The following is a 21,600-nucleotide window of genomic DNA, read 5'->3' on the forward strand; positions in this document are numbered from 1 at the left end:
AGGTAGGCATTAATGTGGGAGTCCCTTTATGAAGCCAGGCCACCTGGCAGGGGGTCGGCCATGGAGGAAATGCCCTGGGCAGGTGTCAAGTTTGGGCCCCAGGATGAAAGAATCAGGATTAATTTATGGGATTTTGACTAGGGGTACTTGCCAACAAGTTGCCAACAAGTTGCTCCTGTCATAATGTTACCAAGCAGCTGGCTGGATCCTCTTGCTCTTCCTGACTAGGAATCATGGGTAGTCCTGGAGAAGAGTTTCAGTGTTAATCTTTGGCTGCTCTTGTTGTATTTCTTTAGTGCTTGGCAGCAGCGACCAGCAACACCAGGCAGGTGGAAGCAGTTGCAAGTAGCGCCCTCTAGTGTTGACACTTTCTTATATGGGCCTCAGTGTCAGGATTTCTCAGCCCTTAGCAGCGGCCAATGTTACAGTTTTCCAACATGGGTGTCTGAGATTCGTGGCCCTTACAGGGTTGACAGCTTACTGGGACTCTTCTGCAACCTTGAGTTTCTTCTCTGACTCTTTCCAGCTTCCTATCCCTCGTCAGCCTCAGATCTTATTTTCTCTATCCCCACTGTGCCCCATGTTCCCTGTTCTCTCAGAGTCTTCCGCTGCCTCCTCTTCAGCTGCCCAGCAGCCTCTTGCCCTGCTGACTGCTCCACTACCAATGCCACTCCTGCTGGAGCTCTGCTGTCTCCCACTTCCTGTTACCAGCTCACCCCATGATACTTAGTAGAGGCAAAAAAAAAAAGATCCCTTAAGAGAAGCCTTTCGCAGGAGAGGGCACATAGGAGAATATCTTCCAGCCAACTCACTGAGCCATAGCATCTGTTTATACAGCCAGAGGATAATCACAGCATTCCTCCCACACAAATGGAAGGACCTGCACCAAACACAGCCCAACGTGCATGCAATTAGAAGGGTTTGTGCTAGTCCCAGTCACGGCAGGCCTTTTGCCTGGGTAGAAATGGCTACATTATCATCTGAAGTTCAGGGAGGTTGTTAATAGCAAAATGTCTGTGCAAACTATTGAGATAGCCCCACTGCAAGCTGTCTCTTCAGGAGCTAAAGCAAAATCGACTGTGTAAGTTCTCTCAAGGTGTCTCGTTTGTCAGAATAACTGATGCAGCCTGCTGCCTGCCCTGGGAGCCCAAGGCAGCCAGGGTGGCACAGAGAATCCAGTAGCTCCAGTGGGCGTTGTCTTGTCCTGTCTCCTGTCTTTGCTTATGCACAGGAAAATGCACCCTAGAAAGAAAGCTTACAATGGGAGCTTCACAGACACTGAGAGTCATCTTAACAGACATTTAACAATGTTTAAGACCTGCCTGGTACTGCCAGGGAAAGGGGAGACCACATCTGTCTCACTAATACCATTTCATCTTTAATGCTCCCAGCAACTCCGTGGTCTCGGTGTTACTGGACACACAGTTCACAAGTAACAAAAGTAATGTTTGGTGAGTTGGAGTAACTGTGCTAAGGTTGGTTTCTATCACTGTGATAAAATAGTAACCAAAACCAACTTGGTGTAGAAGGGCTTTAACTGACTTCGTGTCACAATCATGTCAGAGTCCATCATTAAGGCAAACCAAAGCAGGAACCTGAAAGCAGAAGCCATGCGGGGAGGGGCTCATTTTTTACTGCTTTGTCCCCAGGGCTTGCTCAGACTACTACTAATACACCCGGTATCACCTCTCCCAGGGGGGGACTGCCCTCAGTGCGCTGGACCCTCCCCCATCAATAACAACCAGAAAAATGCTCCACAGACCTGCCAACATTTTCTCAACTGAAAACTATTTTTAGTTCCTTAAAAAGTAAAAAGTAAAAAGTAAACACCTACGTCATGGCTCAGCAGTTTCCCCCCGCAGGTCTTCAGCCAAACCAAAGCCATGATCCCCAGAAGACCCGTACAAGGGTATTGACAGGAGCTCTAATTATAATGATCTACAACTGGCCACTACCCAATGCTCAACCCCAGGAGAATGGAGAAGCAAAGTCAGCATATTGCCAGCAATTAAAAGAATAAACTAACGGCACTTTAATCAATCTCAAAACAAACATCTGGTGAGCAAATGGAAAGGTCACTCGGTCGTTTAATTCCTCTGAAGATGGGAATGAACAACGCTGATCTGTGGTGGTCAGGGTGAAGGCTGACTACAAGGCCGCACAGAGAACTTTCTGGAAGATGAAGATGTTTTGTATCTCAGTTGACATGGATATCTCACACCTGCCTATGTATTTCTTTCCACAGGCCAATTAGCAGTTGAAAAACTAAAGGATTTGAGTTAATATATTTGTCAAATCTGAGGTTACTTGCAGAATAGTCAACCAAATGGGCATTTCTGGGTGTGTCTGGCATGAAAGTAATCAGACAACCCAGGATGGCAGAGACAGGCATCACTGACAGACCCGCCACCTTGTCCTTTTAAGTATGTGAGTGCTCATTTGCTAACCCTTATCAGTTTATGGTGCAATGCTAAGAGCTTCCCTTAGGTGGCGCTATGTCTGCTCTCACTGTTTGGGAATTGTGAAGAACAGATACAAAATGGTTGTCTTCCCAGCCCCCACACCTACACACCCACACACATACCACTCTGTTGTGAGTGCCCTCCTTTTTTTTTCCCCACCTGCCTCCTCCAGACCAGTAATCCATGAAGTGACTCAGTTATTTACCACAGCTAACACGCAGGTGGGCAGTATATAACTTCTTTTTCCATTTGGTTTTATGTATCAGGCTTGGGTGTCAGTGAGAAACCATTTAAGTATTCTATGAAAAGAGATACATGATTAGTTCTAGTTCTGGAGAAATAAAGCTAATTTTCCCCCTTTCTTTTTATGTTTACCTCCCCTCCCCTAAGCTGGCAAACTGGAAACTGTGAAATGGGCGTTCACCTGGCCACTGAGTTTTGTCTTGTACTTCACTGTCCCCAACTGTAACAAACCCCACTGGGAGAAGTGGTTTATGGTGACATTCGCGTCCTCTACGCTATGGATCGCAGCCTTCTCCTACATGATGGTGTGGATGGTGAGTGTCTAAGGGGCCCAGTGCATTGCTGGGTCTCTCTAGAGAGAAATGGACACTGAACCAGGAATGAACAAGAGTTGGAGTCACACAGTTATCACTACAGTCAGTTCCATAACAACCCACACCTTAGCTTGGCGGTTTAAAAATCACGAGCGTTCATTCTGCCCACATACCCTTAGGCTGACTTGATTTAATTACCCTTGCCTGTGGCCAGCACAACAGCATTGCTACAGCTCCAATTGTAATCCCTTTGATATGAGTAGGAGGCAGGGGGTGGGGGGAGTGCAGGGGGGGTGCGGTCATATCTGCTCTATAGTGTTGACTTGCTTCCTTTGGGCTGGTGCTACCCTGAGATGGGTAAGTGGAAACCTGAGGTGCCTCCTGGGGTCTTCACTGGAGCCAGCCTCTCAGACCATCTTTTCCACACGCTGTGGCCAAGCCCAGCATCTCTGAGCAGGAAAATAAATTCCCCAGCTCTAGTGGAGGGAACAGCAGCAGAGTCACAGGTAAAGGATGCCATTATACACCAGGTGACTCCTCCAGGGTCCCTTCCAAGCTAAAATAATGATCCAATGACTGGGCTAGAATATGGTGCCTCAAAAGCACTCTGCCCCAGAGTCATTTTTGGAAATGCAGACAGTTCGTTTATATATTCTTTAACCGGGGAGCAAACCTAATCCATTAGACTCGGAGTTGGGCAGAAATTAAAAGCCATGACAAATTATGCAAATCCAAATTAACCTCACTTGGGTGTTAGACAGAAGCGCAATATAAATTCAGGAGTTTATATTCAACATACAGCTCAAAAAGAAAAAAAATCTGGAAAGGTTATTTTGGAGGTGATGGAAAACTTGTAAAGTTGGCGTGATAAAGTCACAGTTAACCTTACCATCGGCATCAACCTCATGGGTAAATGGAGTTTTAAAACTGGAAGTATTATGACCAGGGGCTTCTCACTCATTGACACTTTGACAGAGTATCATCCCCAGCCCAGGTTTGGGAGATAGGATTGCTGTCCCTGACCCTTAAAGTCTAAATTCCACAACCCATGATAGTGAGTGACAACCTAAGGAGAAGCCAGGGTCCTGGGAGAGGCTTCCTGAGCCCATCAGTTCCCCCAGAACCCCAGGCTGGACCTTAAGCATCCTAGCAACAGTAAAAGCAGTGGGCCAATCGCCATGGAGCCAGGCCATACTCCTGTGGGGACCTAAAGCTAGACTAGGCTTTTGCAGCTTTGTTTTACAAAGACTCTTAAGAACACCAACATAGAAAATGTGTTGCAGCATCCTCCTTTCCTCCCTGGAGACAGATATCAGAAGCCTGAGGCCACCCTATGTTGAACACTGAATGGAAATGAGGGTCTTTCCTGGTTTGCATCTGAATGGACTGAAAACACACACACACACACACACACACACACACACACACACCCTTTCACCACCAGCCTAGAAGTGCTGTGAGAAGGATGGACTCCCTGTGACCTGTGGTTTGCATATTCTCAGATTTTGTAGAAAGTATAAATGTTCCAGTGGTAACTTAGGATGGCCTAAGAATTCCAGGTATTACAAGACCCATTTTCTTTAGCGCACATCATACAAAGGATCGGTCTCTTTTCCTACCTACTTGGCAATGGGCCCTGACTCTTTCACCGTCTCTCTTCCCTGTTACTCAGTTTTCCTTTCTTGAAATTTGGGGACAATCATGGAGTCATCTGCATCCCTAGGCAATGTCTCAGCTGATGGTAGCCCGCCCTTTGCAATCTGTCCCCCATGTAAACTGAGCGTTTGCCTTGCAGAGAAGCCCACCCGTCTGTAACAGAACCCTCTCTGCCACTTGCCAGCAGCATGGGACTTGGGCAGATGCCGCTCCGTTCCTCAGTTTCCTCATCTGAGGAATGGAAATAGCAGAGCACTCAGACCGAGTAGTTGTGAGAATTAAAAAAGTTAAAACTGAACATTTAATCCACTGCCTATGTACAAAAAAAAAAAAAAGCAATTATGGTGAAGAAGTTGATGTTGACAACGCAACGACGGTTACCAAATGTTCTTCTATTTCTGTTGCTATGATAAACAACCATAACCAAAGTCAATTTGAGAAGGAAAGCATTTGTTTCATCTTGTATTTCCAGACTACAGTTCAGCTGTAAGGGAAGTCAGGTAGAAACTCACAGCAGGACTTGGAGGCCAGAATCATGGAAGAATGCTGCTTGCTGCCTTGCTTCCAAGCCCGTATTTAGCTACTTTTCTTATACATCCTGGGCCCACCTACTAGGAACTACTAGTGAACAAGACCCTCCTATATTATCAGTCAAGAAAATGTCCCCACAGGACAATCTCATGGAGGCAAGTTCCTCAATTAAGATTCCACTTCGCAAGTGTGTCAAGTTGGCAAGAAAAATCAGTTATCACCCCAACTCCCAGGGGATGAGGATAGAAAACGCTTGTCCTGATCTCCCCAGCAAGACCAGGTGTAAGCCGTCCCCTTTTCAGGACTTGTCAGTTCCCATTGCAGATCTGTGAGCCTGCTGCCCACACTCCTTGTGCAGCCTGGCAGCCTGGATTATTCAGGGCCATCTTGAGATCAAATATTTTGTTTCAATGTTGTCTTAGTCCTTAAAATATAGTTTTCCAATGTGGAAGTACCACCAGAAAGGTTATATATGGTTATCACCAGAAAGGTTATATAATACAAATGATAGACTTAACGTTCAGGTTCTGTCAAAGCATCTGCCTAAGACCTGCAGTCCAGCTCTCATCCACATGATGCTCAGATGTTCATGCCATCTTGGATTAAATTCAGAAAAGACACTACCCCACCCCCAACCCCTAAGATGGCCCAAATTAAAGACTTTTCTGTATCTTGATCAGAGTCTCACAGTGTCCTTTGGCTCACTGCCTCTTCCTGCTTCCTCCAAGGTTACCATCATCGGCTACACCCTAGGGATCCCTGATGTCATCATGGGGATCACCTTCCTGGCTGCCGGAACCAGCGTGCCCGACTGCATGGCCAGCCTCATTGTAGCCAGACAAGGTGGGATCTCCAGGGACACCGGGGATAGGGAGGGAGAGAAGGAAGCTCTGGTGGGAGCTGTCCCCTGTGGCAACTGAGGGGGCAGCAGATCCTGCTTAGGAGAGATGGGGGATGGCAACCTCAGTGCCAAGTTGGCCAGAAGGCTTCCTGAGGTCAGAGGAATAAGGGAAAGAGGCAGAAGGTATCTCCTTGTAAGACACAGATGCTTGCCCAGGTACCCATAGACACTTCAGGTCATTATTATCATTAATTAATTGTAAAAATAGTAATAAATATAGCAAAAAAAAAAAAAAATCCCTAGCTAACCTGAACTGAGTGAGGCCCTTTAAGTGAAACACTTAATTCACTGAACAACTCCAAGAGGTAGGGACAATTGTACTTCCGTTTCATGGATAAGGAAACTGTGGCTTATAAAAGATAGACACCTCCCCCCCCCATAATTAAACTCACTCATAATATAGCAACTTCAAAATGGCAGTTGTCAGCATAGGACAGATGCTTCCCCATTTCAAAACCAAAAGCTTACCTGACCAGCCGGACACTCCAGACAGTGACATCCTTCCCAGCACTGACTCTCTTTCATGTGCCTAGCGAACATTGGAAGGCATTTTTTTTTTTTTTTTAAACAATGGGAGTTCTTAAGAAGCAGTGAACTCATCCTAGGACAGATGGAAACGGTGCTATAATGTGTAAGTTGGCAAAGTTGTGGAGCCATGTGTATGCTGTGGGGTTTCCTCCTGCTGAAAGGGGTGCCTCAGATCTTCCTGTATTCTTGGAGCCAAATGTGGATACTTTTTATTTTCCCAATCACTTACCCTGTCATCATATTGGAAGTGAAGTTGGCAATCAGTAGAATGTGGGTCCTCTGAATTATATTGTTATTTTTTGTATCAGTGATGGACTAAGAGAAAATCAAGAACATGGTCCTGTAAAACTATTACCTGCTGCCAGACCAAAGACTCAGGAGAGTCCCCTGTGGTCGCCTCCTGCTAACATCCCCTTCCTCACTAATGCCCTCTTGTCCTTGCAGGGATGGGGGATATGGCTGTGTCCAATTCCATCGGGAGCAATGTCTTCGACATCTTGATTGGGCTCGGTCTTCCCTGGGCTCTACAGACTCTGGCTGTGGATTACGGATCCTACGTGAGTGCTTTCTTCCATAATGTCTCCCCAAGTTGAGACTAAACAGACTGGGTTTTCAGTGGCCTTGGCCTGAAGCTGTTGTCTCCTGGCAAAGGGGATATGAAAATATTAATGTTGTGGGGGAAGCAAATTCTTCTTGTACATATTTTGCAAAGTTACACATGTCAAGACATACAAGACTCTAGAGCAGAGGTCAGCAAACTTTCTGTCTCAAACAAGACTTAAGTATAGGCTGGTGTGGAAGGAAAGATGGCCTCTGTCATAGCTCCTATGCTGATGTAGCAGAAAAGTAGCCACAGAACTTTTCTGAAACTGAAATTTGAATGCTTATATTTTCATGGTGTGTGGTCTCGGATTCCAAATAGCACTTCTAAATTCTTCAGGTCAATGAGGAAGATTGCTGTCAGTCAGCTCCTATGACTGACCCACACCAACCATATTCACAAGCATTTGATGCATAAGCCAGAAAGAATACTGACAGATGCCAGGAAAATACGTAAGGACCAAACAGAAGGCAGACTTGTTTTGAATGTTCCTTTTCCCCTGTATTCCTGAAGGAAAACCTTTATGTGAGATATACTGCCAGGGATCCCTGAACATCTTTAAGTCTGATGATCTACCAGAATACTGACAAGAACCAAGAACAGATTATACTTCCAGCTAAGATAATTACAGCAAAAGATATAGAGAAAAAAAAAATAAACAACAGGAAAAATAAAGTGTGCCTAGTGTCCAGAGAGCTCTGGTACAGGCTTCCAGGGTTTTCCCTACGAAGTGATCTACAGGGACATGTGTGAGGCATCTTATGCAGAGAAGTGCCCTGGAATCTGCAGCATTTATGGAGGACTGGTGAGGCAGGTTCGTTTCTACTCTGAGAACAACTGTAATAACTAGACCTCATTACCCAACATGCCCCTTTATTCCTCATGAACAAAACACAGTCAACCAGAAGCATACCAAGAGCAGATATTGGCTGAGGCTTCCTGAGAGGTCTGATGTGTTAACATCTGTTATCCAGGTCAAGTTACTCTTTTATTTGTTGTTACTTTTTATCTGTTGTTTTATTTGTTTGTTGTATCTCTAGGTACTATTCATATACTGCAGACAATTCAAAAACTTCCCTCGGGTGGCCCCACAATGGCTAATTCCCTACTAAAATTCCACAGCAGGCATTCCCACTCTGACAGCACCTATGAATATTTCTAAAAGGAATCCCTGGGGGTGTGGCAAATTCCATCATGAGGCTCTGCTACCTTTGAGACCTTCTCTGGTGTAGGGAAAGTAAGAGGACAGGAAACAGTGTACAGAGATGGCTACTGTCAGGTCTGTCCCCCATCCCTTTGTCCAAGTAAATCTTATTTGTCCACCAAGTTGCAGGAAGGGTCTCATTCATTTGTTTAGCTGTCTGTCCAGGAAGGAGAGGAGAAACTAATAGCCACCACCTGGAACATTCCCCACTCCCACCCCCCAACCCCACACCCTCGCATCTTTTCTGAGTGACACAGGGCCCAGGGCCCCTCTTAACATCATTCTTGTTCTCCTGCTGGGAGCAATAGTATTGTCTGTATTTAAACTCACTATGTCTGGCTTGTCACTTCCTGAAACTGCAAGGTCTGCAGATGCTGAAGACACCTCCTTGGGTTTGTCTACAACTGGCTCACCTGAACCTTCACTTCCTTGTTTGCTTTATCTTCTCAGAATGAACAATGTGTGTGATTTATAGAAGGTCACAACAGACCTTTCTTCAGCATTGGCAATGCCACACAGCAGCACTGGCTGCTGCAGTAGCCCCTGGCTGTGTGACACAGAGGCACTTGGTGGAAGGCTGGTGCAAATAAAGGATTTTTTTTTTCCAGCTTTATTCCATCTGAATTATTTTAAATTTATATAGCCAGATGGATCTTAAAGCTGCCTGTGGGACACTGCAGTTCCAGAGGATGAAATTTAAATTATCCACAGTGTAGCCGGGAGAAGACCGCTGTTAGCATTTTGGCTTATTGTCTCCTTCTAGTTTGTCTTAGACAGCTGAGATCCACTGCACAGATATTTCATGTGTTGCCCTTTCTTATTTTTTATTAGAACAAACACATTTTGCTTCGAATCCTGTTAGATTCATCCTCAAAGGCGGCCTAGAATTGTAGCATCTGGATTCCCCAGAAAGCACTTGGCCATGTCACTGTTCAGGGACAACTATCATGGCTTTGAGTGAGCCTCAGATGCCTTTATATATCAACCTATAGGTTTAGAGGTCAGTAAACATTGCACATAAGTCTGATAATATAAAACAATAATATAGCCTTAATGACATTTCCAAGTAAATTACACTTTAATTTTAAATAACTAGATAATTGCCCTTTATTATCTTCCAGCACTGGAGAGTAAGCCCAGAGCCTTGTACATACTAGGTAAGGGCTCGACCCTGGACTGCATCTCTAATTCTTGGTATTTTTAGTCAGTGTCTCACTGTGTAACCCAAGCTGGCTTTGAACCCCAAATCCTCCCACCTATGCCTCTTAAGTGCCTAAAGCACCAGCCTACAGCATCATTCCTGGCTTCTCTTTCCTATTTTAATTAGTCAGATGTCATACCTGAGGTTTAAAGGCAGCTTCCTGCCACCTGCATATATTTACCATAGGAGCTGCCTTTCACACATCCATCTTCCTCAGAGCACAGCAGGGGTGGCAGACACATACTTGGGGCGGGGGGCGGTGTTAATCACAGTAGAGCCCCTCTAGAGCTTCTTAATTTGCATCTGCTTTCATCAAACACTTCCCTTTCCTGAACAGCAGGCCCCTCAGGTCTGGGTGGGCTCAGCATTTGCTACTCTTTCCAACTGACACTAGCTAAGGATTGACCCAACCTTTGTTTGGAAACAGGGTCTCATTATATAGCCCTGGCTTACCCAGAAATCTATGTGTAGATCAGGTTGGCATCCAACACATAGAAATCCACTTGTCTCTGCCTCCAAAGTGCTGGGATATAAAGACATACGCCACTGCTCCCCGCACAATATTTATTTTTCAAGATGATTCTCGGATGTGGGACCTCTCTGTTCCTGCCGTTCAGTCTTTACTTAATCCCTGGCCTCGAAACGAAACGACTCACTCTGCTCGAAGAAGAGGTGCTGCAGATAACGTGACTTGACTTCTATAGGAAAAAATTAGTGGCTATGTACTGGTAATTGATCTTCCTTGGCAAGAAAAGCAATAAAGGCACGCCTTTGCCCAGCTGAGCACCAGCTACATGGGCCTACTGCAGTGCATTCGCAACGCTCCCTGTTTGCTCTGCTTTCTTTCACTCTCCCTCTCCCTCTTATCAATGTTATGAAGAAGTCAAAAGAAAACAGAAATGACCTTTATCTGAATTCCAACAGCTTGTGGTCTCCTCTCGGGAGAACTGGAAGTCCAGGCAACCACAAGAAAAGAAATTGTGCTCTAAATGACTCTTTAAAAAAATCAATTTCTTATCTTTTGGGGGAGATTGGTTTTGGTTTCTCAAGACAGGGTTTCTCTGTGTAGCCCTTGGGCTGTCCTGGAACTCGCTCTGTAGACCAGGCTAGCCTCAAACTCACAAAGATCCGCCTGCCTCTGTCTCCTGAGTGCTGGGATCAAAGGTGTGCACTAATGGGGTATATCTCAGTTGGCTTGGTGTTTACCTACTCTGCACTAGGCAGGACTCACTTAAATAGCTGCTAAGGTTAAGGGTTTTTTTTTTAAATAGTCATTTTATATTTGGTTAAATAAAACTACTGTATAAATGTGTATATACGTGTATAAATAAACATGTATATAAGAAGCATCTGTGCATAACACAATACATATATTTAGGGCCTTTAATACATTCTCCTAGACTTATAAGAGGCATAAGACTTAAAAGATCTTAAATTTATCTTCAAAAGTAAAAGAGTGAAAGTATGTAAAAACTTTCACATAACTTTAAAAATATATATATCAATTCTTGAAAACTAAACCTTTACCCCATCAAGTGACTCAGTGAATGGTGTTTGTAAAATCCACTGTATTTATCAGCTTTGCATAACTGTAATATGATATGATATTACTATACTATTAGAGACAACTAACTTAGGGAGAAAAAAAATGTTTCTTTTGCCTCAGAGTGCCCTCCACAGGCATGCCTTAGGTGACCTAAGGACAGTCCGTGGGCACACCCTTTAAGGTCCACCCCATTCCCATCAGCACCACCCCATTTACATGTGAACTACTGAGGAACACCGCCTGAATTGCAACCATAGCATTCTCTGATGGGGGGGTGGGTGGGAGGTGTTGTTTATGTTTAATTTTTTAATTAATAGTTGTTTTTATACAATATATTTTGACCATGTTTTCATCTCACTCATTTTCTCCCAGATACCCACTGGCCCTCCCTCATATTCCCTTCCTGCCCCTGCCTCAGAGCAAAACAAAAGAAAACATCAACAAAACAAATAAATATCCAGTAAGATGAGGAAAAAAAGCCAAAATTTTGTTTTGTTTTGTTTTGTTTTGTTTTGTTTCTGGGATAACAGGGTATGGTCATGGAAGATAAAATCTTTAAGACAGCTCTAATTTGGCTAGAGAGGTGGCTCAGCAGTTAAGAACACTGACTGCTCTTCCTGAGGTCTTGAGTTCAATTCCCAGCAACCACATGGTGGCCCATACTCATCTGTAATGGGATCTGATGCTCTCTTCTGGTGTGTCTGAAGAGAGAGACAGTGTACTCAATTATATAAAATAAGTAAATAAATCTTTAAAGAGAAAAAAAAAAAAACTCTAGTGCTTCCCAGAAGTAAACTAGATCCTTCTACCCATCTTGAAGTCTTCCTGACCAAACATGGACATCAGGCCTGAAAACTGCAACTCAGTCAGGCAGCCTGTCTACCACAGATAACCCCTAGTCATCACCCACCTTCCCTCTCCTTCTGACACTCCCCCAGCAGTGTAGAGAATGGACAATAAGACATTCTCACATCTACACAGCTATACTTTTTCTGGGTCTCAACACCTAGTGACAAAGTGACATCATAAAAACAAACCTTGTGACCCAAGCTCAGGTTTTCCATCTAATGGTGACATAATTGGTTCCCTTTGGCCATTATGTTAAACTGTACAACCATGACTGGTGCTGAGGGGAAGAGCTCTTCCATTCTTACGTGGAGGAGAAACCACAGCCCAGCCATGCATCTCTGAACAGCAGCCAGGCACACAGGGCAGAGTGTAGAAGGTGCATCACGTTGCATTGCACCCAAAAGCAGCTGTCTCAGCAGCCAGTACAAGGAAAACCTTCATTTAATTCCAGAGATACATGCATCCAAAGGCCTTTCAAAAGACCTCTCTTTTGAAAGCTCATGTTCATGTGCTATGGGGAAACCAGGATTTTATTTTGTATATATAGAGAACCTGGGGTTCATATTCATTCTCTTCTGGACATAGGTTATCTGGGTATGCCGTTACTTCTTACTGAAAATGAGATTTACTTTGAACTTTAAAAGTTCAAAAGAAGTCTGGTAAGCTTATTTTTTTCAATATTATTGACAAGGTAAAAGTATCTAGAAGCTATAGTTGTGTAGTGTCTAAAGTATGTATCCCAGAAAACTCTCTTCCGCAACAGTGAAATAGCATTCGTGATGGCAAAGTCTTCATCTGGAGTCAGATCAAGACAGTAAATGGGACAGAAACAAGATCAGGAAAACTGTGAGCTGAATTAGTAGAGTCATCACCAAGCCAGGCTTAGCTCCTAGGTCCAAGCTTAATGTGCTACTTTTAATTTTCCTCAAATCATTTGCTTTCAGTTTAAGTAGACATTTAATGAGAAACGAATTCTCATGAACAAAATGCCCAAATTGTACCTAAGTGTTCCCATGGAGAAAACACTCTGTCAGCATATACTGCCCACTCAGCCTCATGCCATACATGGTCTCTTTTCTCCTTTTTGTACAGCACTGGCCATGCTGGAGCCTGAGTTTAGTGTCTCCCACACCACCTCAGCACTTTACATATGGCAAGAAATTTTCCTTGTTTAAATAGAGAACAGTTTTATATCCTTGGCTGAATCGACAAGCAGTTCTTTTGTGTGGGATAGCTCCTGAGAGCTTTGCCATATTCTGGCTGTGTAAAATCTTTTGTGTTCATGGAACTGATCCTGAGTTTTTAAAAAAGAGTTATTGCATCTCCAGTCCTCTAGAACAAGCTTCCAGTTTAGGCTCTGTCTCAAATTGCAAGCAGATAAGCATCTTGATAAGGGAGGACTTTCATTTGTGGGAAACACAGAGAACGTGCTTGTACATATTCTGTGCGGTGATGCTTGACCAAAATAATGGTATAGCATTTGGCCCTACTAAGCCAGGTCTTGTGTTGCCTAGAAGCCTGGGGTCTACAAGAGAATACCCCCTACCCAGAAGCTTCTGTTCTTTCATTTTCTGGGTATTCCTGCAGGTATCAGCTTAGGTGTTAAGGATGATCTCCCAAGCCTGAATCGGTCGTCACTCCTATGCTCGTCAGCATCTAGCTGTACAAGTGTTGGATATCTAGAGAAGGAGAGGAAGTAGTAGGGAAAGAAAAACCACTACTGCAAAGGCACTGAGGGAGCTCATATTCAAGAAGAGAGAAGTAGTAGGGAAAGAAAAACCACTACTGCAAAGGCACTGAGGGAGCTCATACTCAAGAAGAGAAGGAAATCCAGGTTGTGGGAATGTGGGATGAGGGAGACAGGTACTACACCAGTGACCTAAGCTGGGTAGAGGGCCTAGATGTCACACTAAGGGGAGTGCAGTTCTGGTCTCATTCTGCAGACCAGAGAATCAAGATCAGGGTAGCTACGTTCCACATCTGGAAAGACATCATTGCAAAAGCACATAGCGCCACAGCGATGGTCAGAGGGGTGTAGTGATGGGTGTGGAAGTCTAAACTAGAGCGTCCCTAAGTTTGAATCTTTGTTAAAGACAGAATGGAGTTAAACATAAGGTGGCTTCATATATGTAGTGTGAAGAGAGAAGGAACTAGAAAGGAAGAACACTCCTGATGCTAGATTCAATTCTCAATGCACCACAGACACTATGGGGGCGATGGTCTTCACGGTCTCCCCTGGCTAAGTGAGTGATAGATCTGTAGTATAATGGTTTTCAAACTGTGGGTCGTGGCCTCTTTAGAAAACCTGTATCTCCAAAAATATTTACATTACAATTTATAACATTAGCAAAATTTCAGTTATGAAGTAGCAATGAAAATAATCTTATGGTTGGGGACCACCACAACATGAGAGACTGTATTAAAAGGCTGCAGCACTAGGAAGGTTGAGAACCACTGCTATCATAGGTTTTTGTCTCAGGATTGGAATATTCTGGGTCCTTTCATGATGAAGATTTCTTTCTTCTATCACTGTCTTTTCCTAACTTTCATAAGATTCCTTAAGTGGCCAGTACCCCAAGTCCATCTGTTCCGGGGCATCACTGTATAGCTTTGTGCTGAGATGCAGGAGTCTTGGAATATGGCAGGTTCATGGAAAGGCAAACTTATGACTTACTTGTTACAAGCATGTGGTCTGCTCTCATCTCTACCCGGAGTTGTCCCCAAGAGAGAGGCTTCATTTCAGAAAGAACCCTCAAGAGCCTCCTTCTGTTTAGGATGACAGTAACCCCCAGGACATCTTTCCACATCTCTGACATCAGAAGCGAGCAGCCTGTGTGGGTTTAATGGCCTCTCCCAACCTCTGGAGAGACCTGCCGACAATTCTGAAGCAATTTTTCCATCTTGTCCAGATGGGATTTCCGAGTCATAATTATGGGATAATTACCATCCAGGCATCTGTTCTGTGCCTGACATTAGATTCACACATTTGACAGTGAGGAAAGAATGCACTTTAACAGATTTTGACATTTCTTATATGCTATGGCTTATTCAGAAGCCAGCTAGTTACCCAAGTGCCCTGAATAAATAACCCTAAGCATCAAGGTTTGGGCAGTAAGTGCTTCTTGTACCATTATAGTGATGAACAGCCATGTGTGAAATTTACCAGAATTAAGGGAATCTGCAGTCAGACTGCAGGAAATGAGAGCAGAACTCAGGTTCCCAAGTGAGGGTTTTAGAAACGTAAAATAAAGCATCAAAAGCAATGATAGAAGGAAGAGAGTCTGTTCTTTTCTCATGCAAGAGTTGAGCTTACTCCAGGATGCACAGAAGTAAAAAGACCTTCTAGCTACCTCATTCTTTCTTGTAGCAAGCATTAACTGAACACCTACTATGCACTGAGATTGTAAGCAAGCCAGACATTCCTGTGCTTCAGAAATGACAGCCTGTGGGAGGGGCCAAGTAAATCCAAACAAATCCAAAACAGCATGGGCGCTTGCCCTTCTGAGGGTAATTGTGCAGAATGCACAGCTGTGTGAGGCAGGACCAGAGGACCTGAAACACCCTTATGAAAGTAGCATTTCTTCTGAGTCTAGGATTATCTGAACAAGCATATTGAGGAGACGTCCCCAAGCAGGGGGAAAACAAACCAGCTTGTAAAAAACCAAGATGGGAGAAGTCTTGACACACTAGTGAATCCCATACTACCCAGGGAAGCTCCTATGGCTGAGGTAAAGACAGAGCAGCCATGTGGCAATGAACATTGTAAACTATAGTAACAGAATGAATCCTGGGTACTTGAGAGGTAAAGGTGTGATCATGTTGCCATTCAGAAAGATTGATTATAAGCAGGGCATAGTGGTGCCTGCCTTGAGTTCCAGCATTCAGGGGGGAGAAGCAGGCAGACTTCTGTGAGTTTGAGGCCAGCACGATCTACATAGTGAGTTTCGGGTCACCCAGGGCTATACAATGTGACTCCATCTAAAAGCAAAAGGTAAAGAAAGAAATAAGATTATGGGGATTACACAGAGAAGGAATTGGAACCAGACAAAAGTAGTGGCAGCAAGACAGATAGGCAGATGCACTGGAGACAAAATAGCGTGATGCTGTGTAACAAAGGCCCTGAAAGTCAGTAGCACAAATCTGTCCATAAACATCCCTCACCCATGCACTGGTGTGCTGACAAGTGTTTGGATGATCAGGCCCTGGCTCCAAGCTTCAGAGGACTCTGCTCCAAGTGTCTCTCACTCTAGTTGGACCAGTGGCCTCCTAAGATGCATTTTTGTGATGAAAAGCAAGAACACAAGAAGTCATGCCAAACTCTGCAAACACATTTCAAAAATATGCTTCTATCAAGTCAGACCTACTCGTGTCCTGTTGGCTAAAGCATGGCACCAGGCAGACCCCAAGCCAGAAAGGTAAGGAAATGCTTCTGCCCACTGTGAGGCTAAGTTAAGTGCCTGTAACTCTAATGCAAGGGAGAGAGTGGGAGACCAATAGCTCAGTCAGTATCAGTTGTAAAGCTAGAGAATAGGAGATGCTAAGCCAAAGGCACAGAAGCGCTGCACACCGGCCCTTGAGTGTTAGTGATAGGGAGCCGGGAGAGACAAGGGCATGGTCACTCAATGCTGTGTCAGCCGTTATAAAGGTTTGGGTTTTACCGTTAAGTACCGTTAAGTGCTCACTTTGAATTTTAAGGTTTCATTTCATACTGCTTGGGAATATATATAAGAGAGGAAGATGGCAAGTAAGAAGGTAAAGATGAGATGCTGGTGATTTGACATGGTTGTCATATAAATGGGAATAAATTAGATTTTTAAAGGAAGAGGTGGTTAAGTTTTCTAACAGTTCTATGGTGAAGGAAACAATCTATTTGGGGTGCCCTTCGTGGAGAGGGAGGACAAAATATGGGACAGATTCCCCATCAAGATGGGTCAAGTTTGATGGGCTTCAGTGTCATCTTCATGGAAATGTGAAGCAGTGGATTGGTGTGGAGTTTGTGGAAATTTCACAGAGGGCCTTTGTGGCTGGGACTATGTGCAAGTTGCCAGAAGTAGAAGTAAACCAGCCTTTAGAGGCTGAAGCTAATAAAGGAAATAGATGTGGATAGAGAAGAAAGCCAGAGCCGTGTCCTAGTAATGTGTAGAAAAAAAAAATCATGGGGCAAAGGAGCGTGAGGAGTGGTCACCCTGAAAGGAGGGGGCTGCAGAAAGTGAGTCAGCAGAGCCAGAAGACGGCCTCAGGCCTTTCTTTCCCAAGTCCCCAAGGCCAGTTGTCACCCCACCCCCACCTTCTCCAGAAGTCTTCTAGAAGAGTCTAGGACTGACATTTCTGATGTGTTTTCTCTTTGCTCTCCAGCGGAGGGCAGGAGCTACATCTCTCTCCCGTCAGAGATGGGATGGATCAGTAATCCAGTCAGTTCTTGATGTCTTCCTCTGTCACTCTTGTCTGCCTTTCTCGGCAAGTACTCCTATTCTAATCACCAATATCTGGAACCTGACTCTGTTTGCTAGAACCAGCCTTCCCATTCTTAAAAACCCCTAACCGAACCCCTATAGCACTGCAGCACCCCACCTGGCTCTTTGGAGCTTGAAAGTAGCCCCTACTTGCAGCTCTTCAACCCACTGGCAGAAATGCCCTGTTGGCTGAGGTGGATGCATTTCCACCATAGAATTCAGCAAACTAAGGAAGATAGCCACTGGTAGGGACTGGCTGCATTTTCACATGACCTGGACAGACAACTTGGAGATAGTGTGGTGGCATTTTAATGGATGCCATGAGTCACAGTTGTTGTAATAGAGGCCCTGTGAGCTATAGTAGTATCGCTCATACCTATAAATTTTGTTCTTGGATTCCAGCTTTGTGTTAGAAAATACCAGTGATGTTTGGGGAAAGGAACAATGGTTAGAGATCCTACTGTAGAAAGGCTGACATGGAAAACTGCTGGAGTCTCACTTTTCATTAGGTTAAGTGACCCAGAGATGATGCAATCCTGAGGCAAGATTCTGATGAGCTGCTTCAGAAAGGCCAGGAAATGCCACTGTGGGAGTGGGAAAGTGAGACAGGATGAGGCAGCGGCCAACAGCAGCTGTATTAACAATCCAGTTATCACACAGACAACTAAAGCTACATCCCTACAGAGGGACATTGTGTGAGACTTTCTTGGGGAGACTCTATTCACTCCAGATAGAATAGCAATGACAGACCAAAGTAACAATTGCACCAAAGTCCAACTTGATGAGCCACTGAGTCATTGAGGTTGCTTACAGGAGTGTGGGTGAGGGGATACTTACAGAGGCGTGGATGAATCAAGGACAGCTGCATCACTGAAAGTCCACTGATGGACCACAAAAACCATAGCCCTGTAGTTCTCCAAACATGCATGCAGTTGGACAGGCTGAAGAGTCTCCTCTCTCCAGCAACCCCTACGCTTATATAATACTGAAGAAAGACGCCTTATCATCCTTCTGAGTTTTAGCACTCCCAGACTTCTAAGTATTGCTTTCTTCCTGGGTACCCTCCTCCTTCCAGGAGAGAAAATTTCAACATTGATAGACAACAAGGGAGCTCCAGGAAACTGGACAGCCCTGTCTCAAATGACCCATCCGAGGGGCAGGCAAGCTGAGGTTGCACCTGTTCCTGAGAGTCACTGTGGGCATTAGCTGCCTTGGAGTTAGTATAGGAAGAAGTCTGCAGATGCAGAGCAGGCATTGGATGTTGGTGGTAGCTGGTCCTCACCTAGAAATCAGGAATGGGGTGTGTATGATCAGTGCAGTGGTTTGAATGTGTTCCCCACATGCTTATCATTAGAAATGTAATCCTAAAAGTCATATGGTAATGGTGTTTGGAAGTGGGACCTTTCAGAGGTAATGGGACTAGGTAAGTTCAAGAAGATGACGGCCTTTGTAGCTTTTATAAGAAAAAGAAGGGGACTGGAGAAGTGGTTCCGTAGTTAAGAGCACTGGCTGATCTTCAAGAGGACCCTTGTTTGATTCCCAGTACCCACATGGTGTCTTATAACCTTCTGTAACTCCAATCTCAGGGGATCTGAAACCCTATTCTGTCTTCAGTGGGCACTGCATACACATGATGCATGGACATACACACAGGCAAAATGCCCATACGCACAAAAACTACATGAAAAATGTTAAAGAAAGAAAAAGAAGGAAAACTTGAACAGTCTTTGTTGAAGACTTGAGGAAATGGTTGCCCTATCTCATCATCTGATGACCTGCACACAGAGGCTGGTACAAGTGCACACACATGCACACGCGTGCAAACACACACACACACACACACACACACACACACACACACACATACATACACAGACACCATAATACAGCAAAGATACCCCCTTACCAGATGCCAAGCAACTGCTGATGCCATGCTTTTAGACTTTCCAGCCTCCAGAACAGTAGAACAAACATCTACTCTTTATAAAAATAGACTAGTCGCAGATATTTTGTGATAGTGATGGAAAATGCCAGTTCCACCTGCTGTTGTGGCTTCTGTGATTCATTTACTCAGGGCTTGGAAAACCGATAGACAAGAAAAGCCAAGTAGCAATTTCTGAGGAGTCATAGGTGAGAAGACCTTGGCTTTTCCCTTTGGCCTGACAGGTGGAGGGAAGTCGAGAGTCTAAGGCCCAAACCCAAGAACAGACTTGACCTTTCACTGTGGATGTAAGCTGCTAAGTTAGCTCACCTTCAAATAAGGAATCAAAATCCCCACTTACCCTGTGAAGAGATCCCTAGAATGACTGTACACTGTGTTTGCGGCTGCCCTTTAGAGACAAGGGCAGGTAAGAAGGCAAGTTGATGATAACTTTTCTTTTCTGGGGCTGGTATGCTTTTTCACCCCAGTAAATTCTTCAGCAAAAGACACGCTCACTCTATTAATGTCATTCAGCATAAAGCCCGGGTTAGTAACATACACCTGAAAACCAAACAAGTGTTAGAACTGCCTACTAAGGAAACCCAGAGCCTTCGGGAGGCTGAGGCAAGTCCAGCCTGAGCTAAATAGTGAGAGTCTGTCTGAGAAAACAAGGGAGGAAATGGGGGTGGGGTGACAATATGCCACATGTGCTCCCAATAGTAATTAAGTTAGCAACAAACAAAGCCTTTATTATTTTTCTAAGAGAATTCTCGGATTAGGTACCGAAGACTTCAGACCATCAAGAAAGATGCCCTGGCCCCTGTATGGGAAAAATGGAATCATTTTATACTTGGGTTCTTGGATCCCTGAATGCCATGAGGCTCCAGGAACTGTTTTTATGTGCAACATAAATGCATGAAACTCGGGATGAATGAGTCTCTGTGTGCATCCACACTAGAAAATATGCATGTATGTGGGCTGCGTGCCTGTTGACTTTGGAATCGGCCAGATTTCTGTTTCTTCTCTCACAACTTGCCAAAAAAAAGGAATTGGAAGAGGAAGTTGAGTGTTTCTGAAGACAAGGAATGAAAACAGCCCTAAACTTCGGAACCGAACAATCTGAAACAGGCTTCACACAGTCAGATCATCCTTGCCATGAAGACTCCACATTTGAACTTGCCGGGCCTCGCTTCTGTGAGGCCGGGGCCAGGGGAGTGACAGAACTCAGCTCTGTACAAAGTTGAAGCCTAAAGGCTTTTGCAAAGCTAATGTAGAAATGACAAGAATTTGATCCTTTTGTCTAGCATACAGGTCCCCAAAGTTTAGTCCTCCTGCCTGCAAAGAAAGCTACCTGAGTTACCTGGGTGATGTAAGTGAGACAGGTAGACAGGCAGGCAGGCAGTCAGGCAGACGGACAGACAGACAGACAGACAGACAGACAGACGGGCGGGCAGGCAGGCAGACAGACAGACAGACGGGCGGGCAGGCAGGCAGGCAGGCATAGTTTTATATTTACATATATGAATATGCATTGATTTCATGTGGTGGTGAGTTTCATAAGGACATTTTCCTCAGGCATGCCATGTAATGTGAGCATGCTTACCTGACTAAACCCTCTTTTTTACCCACCTCCACATTCTTGCTGCTCCTCGTTCGTTGCTCAGATCACCCCACCTCTATCTTCATGTCATAGAGAAAATTTTTTACATAGATACTTTATCATTTATATTTTTCATATAGAACTCTCAGCTTCTTCTCCAGCACCATGTTTACTGGGTTTTTTTTTTTTCCTTGATAAGAGTTGGCATGGCCATGGTGTCTCTTTACAGCAGTAGAAATCCTAAGACTTTAAGGGATCAGATGATTTCACAGCAAGTTTTGTCGCCGAAGTGTCTACACTTGGTGGTATCTCCATTGGCTTTGGCTTCACATCTGTCAGGTAGAAGATGCCAAGTGCTGAGAAGGAAAAGCATTCCCTTTCAAGTGGCGGTCCAGCCATAGACTGCCATGTTTAGTTGAACTCTGAACCTAGTTGTAAATCACATAGCATCTCTCTCCAAAAAAAATTGATGTGAAAAATAAAAAAATAAGCTTTATCCATATTTTCCCATCACTTTCACCCTAAAAAATAGTATGACTCTGAGAAAACTAAAAGTCACCAGAAGCCAACAGGACAGTGTGGTTGACAAG

The 21,600-nt window shown here is 44.4% G+C and overlaps 1 protein-coding gene across 2 annotated transcripts in view; it reads left to right on the forward strand.

Annotated features, from left to right (window-relative positions):
* Slc24a3 (solute carrier family 24 member 3) overlaps positions 1-21,600 on the forward strand; it is a 452,844-nt gene that overhangs the window by 424,681 nt on the left and 6,563 nt on the right. For both annotated transcript variants that reach the window (XM_034495053.2, XM_076929900.1), the window contains exons 13-15: positions 2,853-3,019; positions 5,935-6,049; positions 7,080-7,192. In XM_034495053.2, the coding sequence (XP_034350944.1) occupies positions 2,853-3,019; positions 5,935-6,049; positions 7,080-7,192 (395 nt within the window). The remainder of the gene's footprint in view (positions 1-2,852; positions 3,020-5,934; positions 6,050-7,079; positions 7,193-21,600) is intronic.

This window comes from Arvicanthis niloticus, chromosome 2 (genome assembly GCF_011762505.2).
Source record: "Arvicanthis niloticus isolate mArvNil1 chromosome 2, mArvNil1.pat.X, whole genome shotgun sequence".
Taxonomy (NCBI): domain Eukaryota; kingdom Metazoa; phylum Chordata; class Mammalia; order Rodentia; family Muridae; genus Arvicanthis; species Arvicanthis niloticus.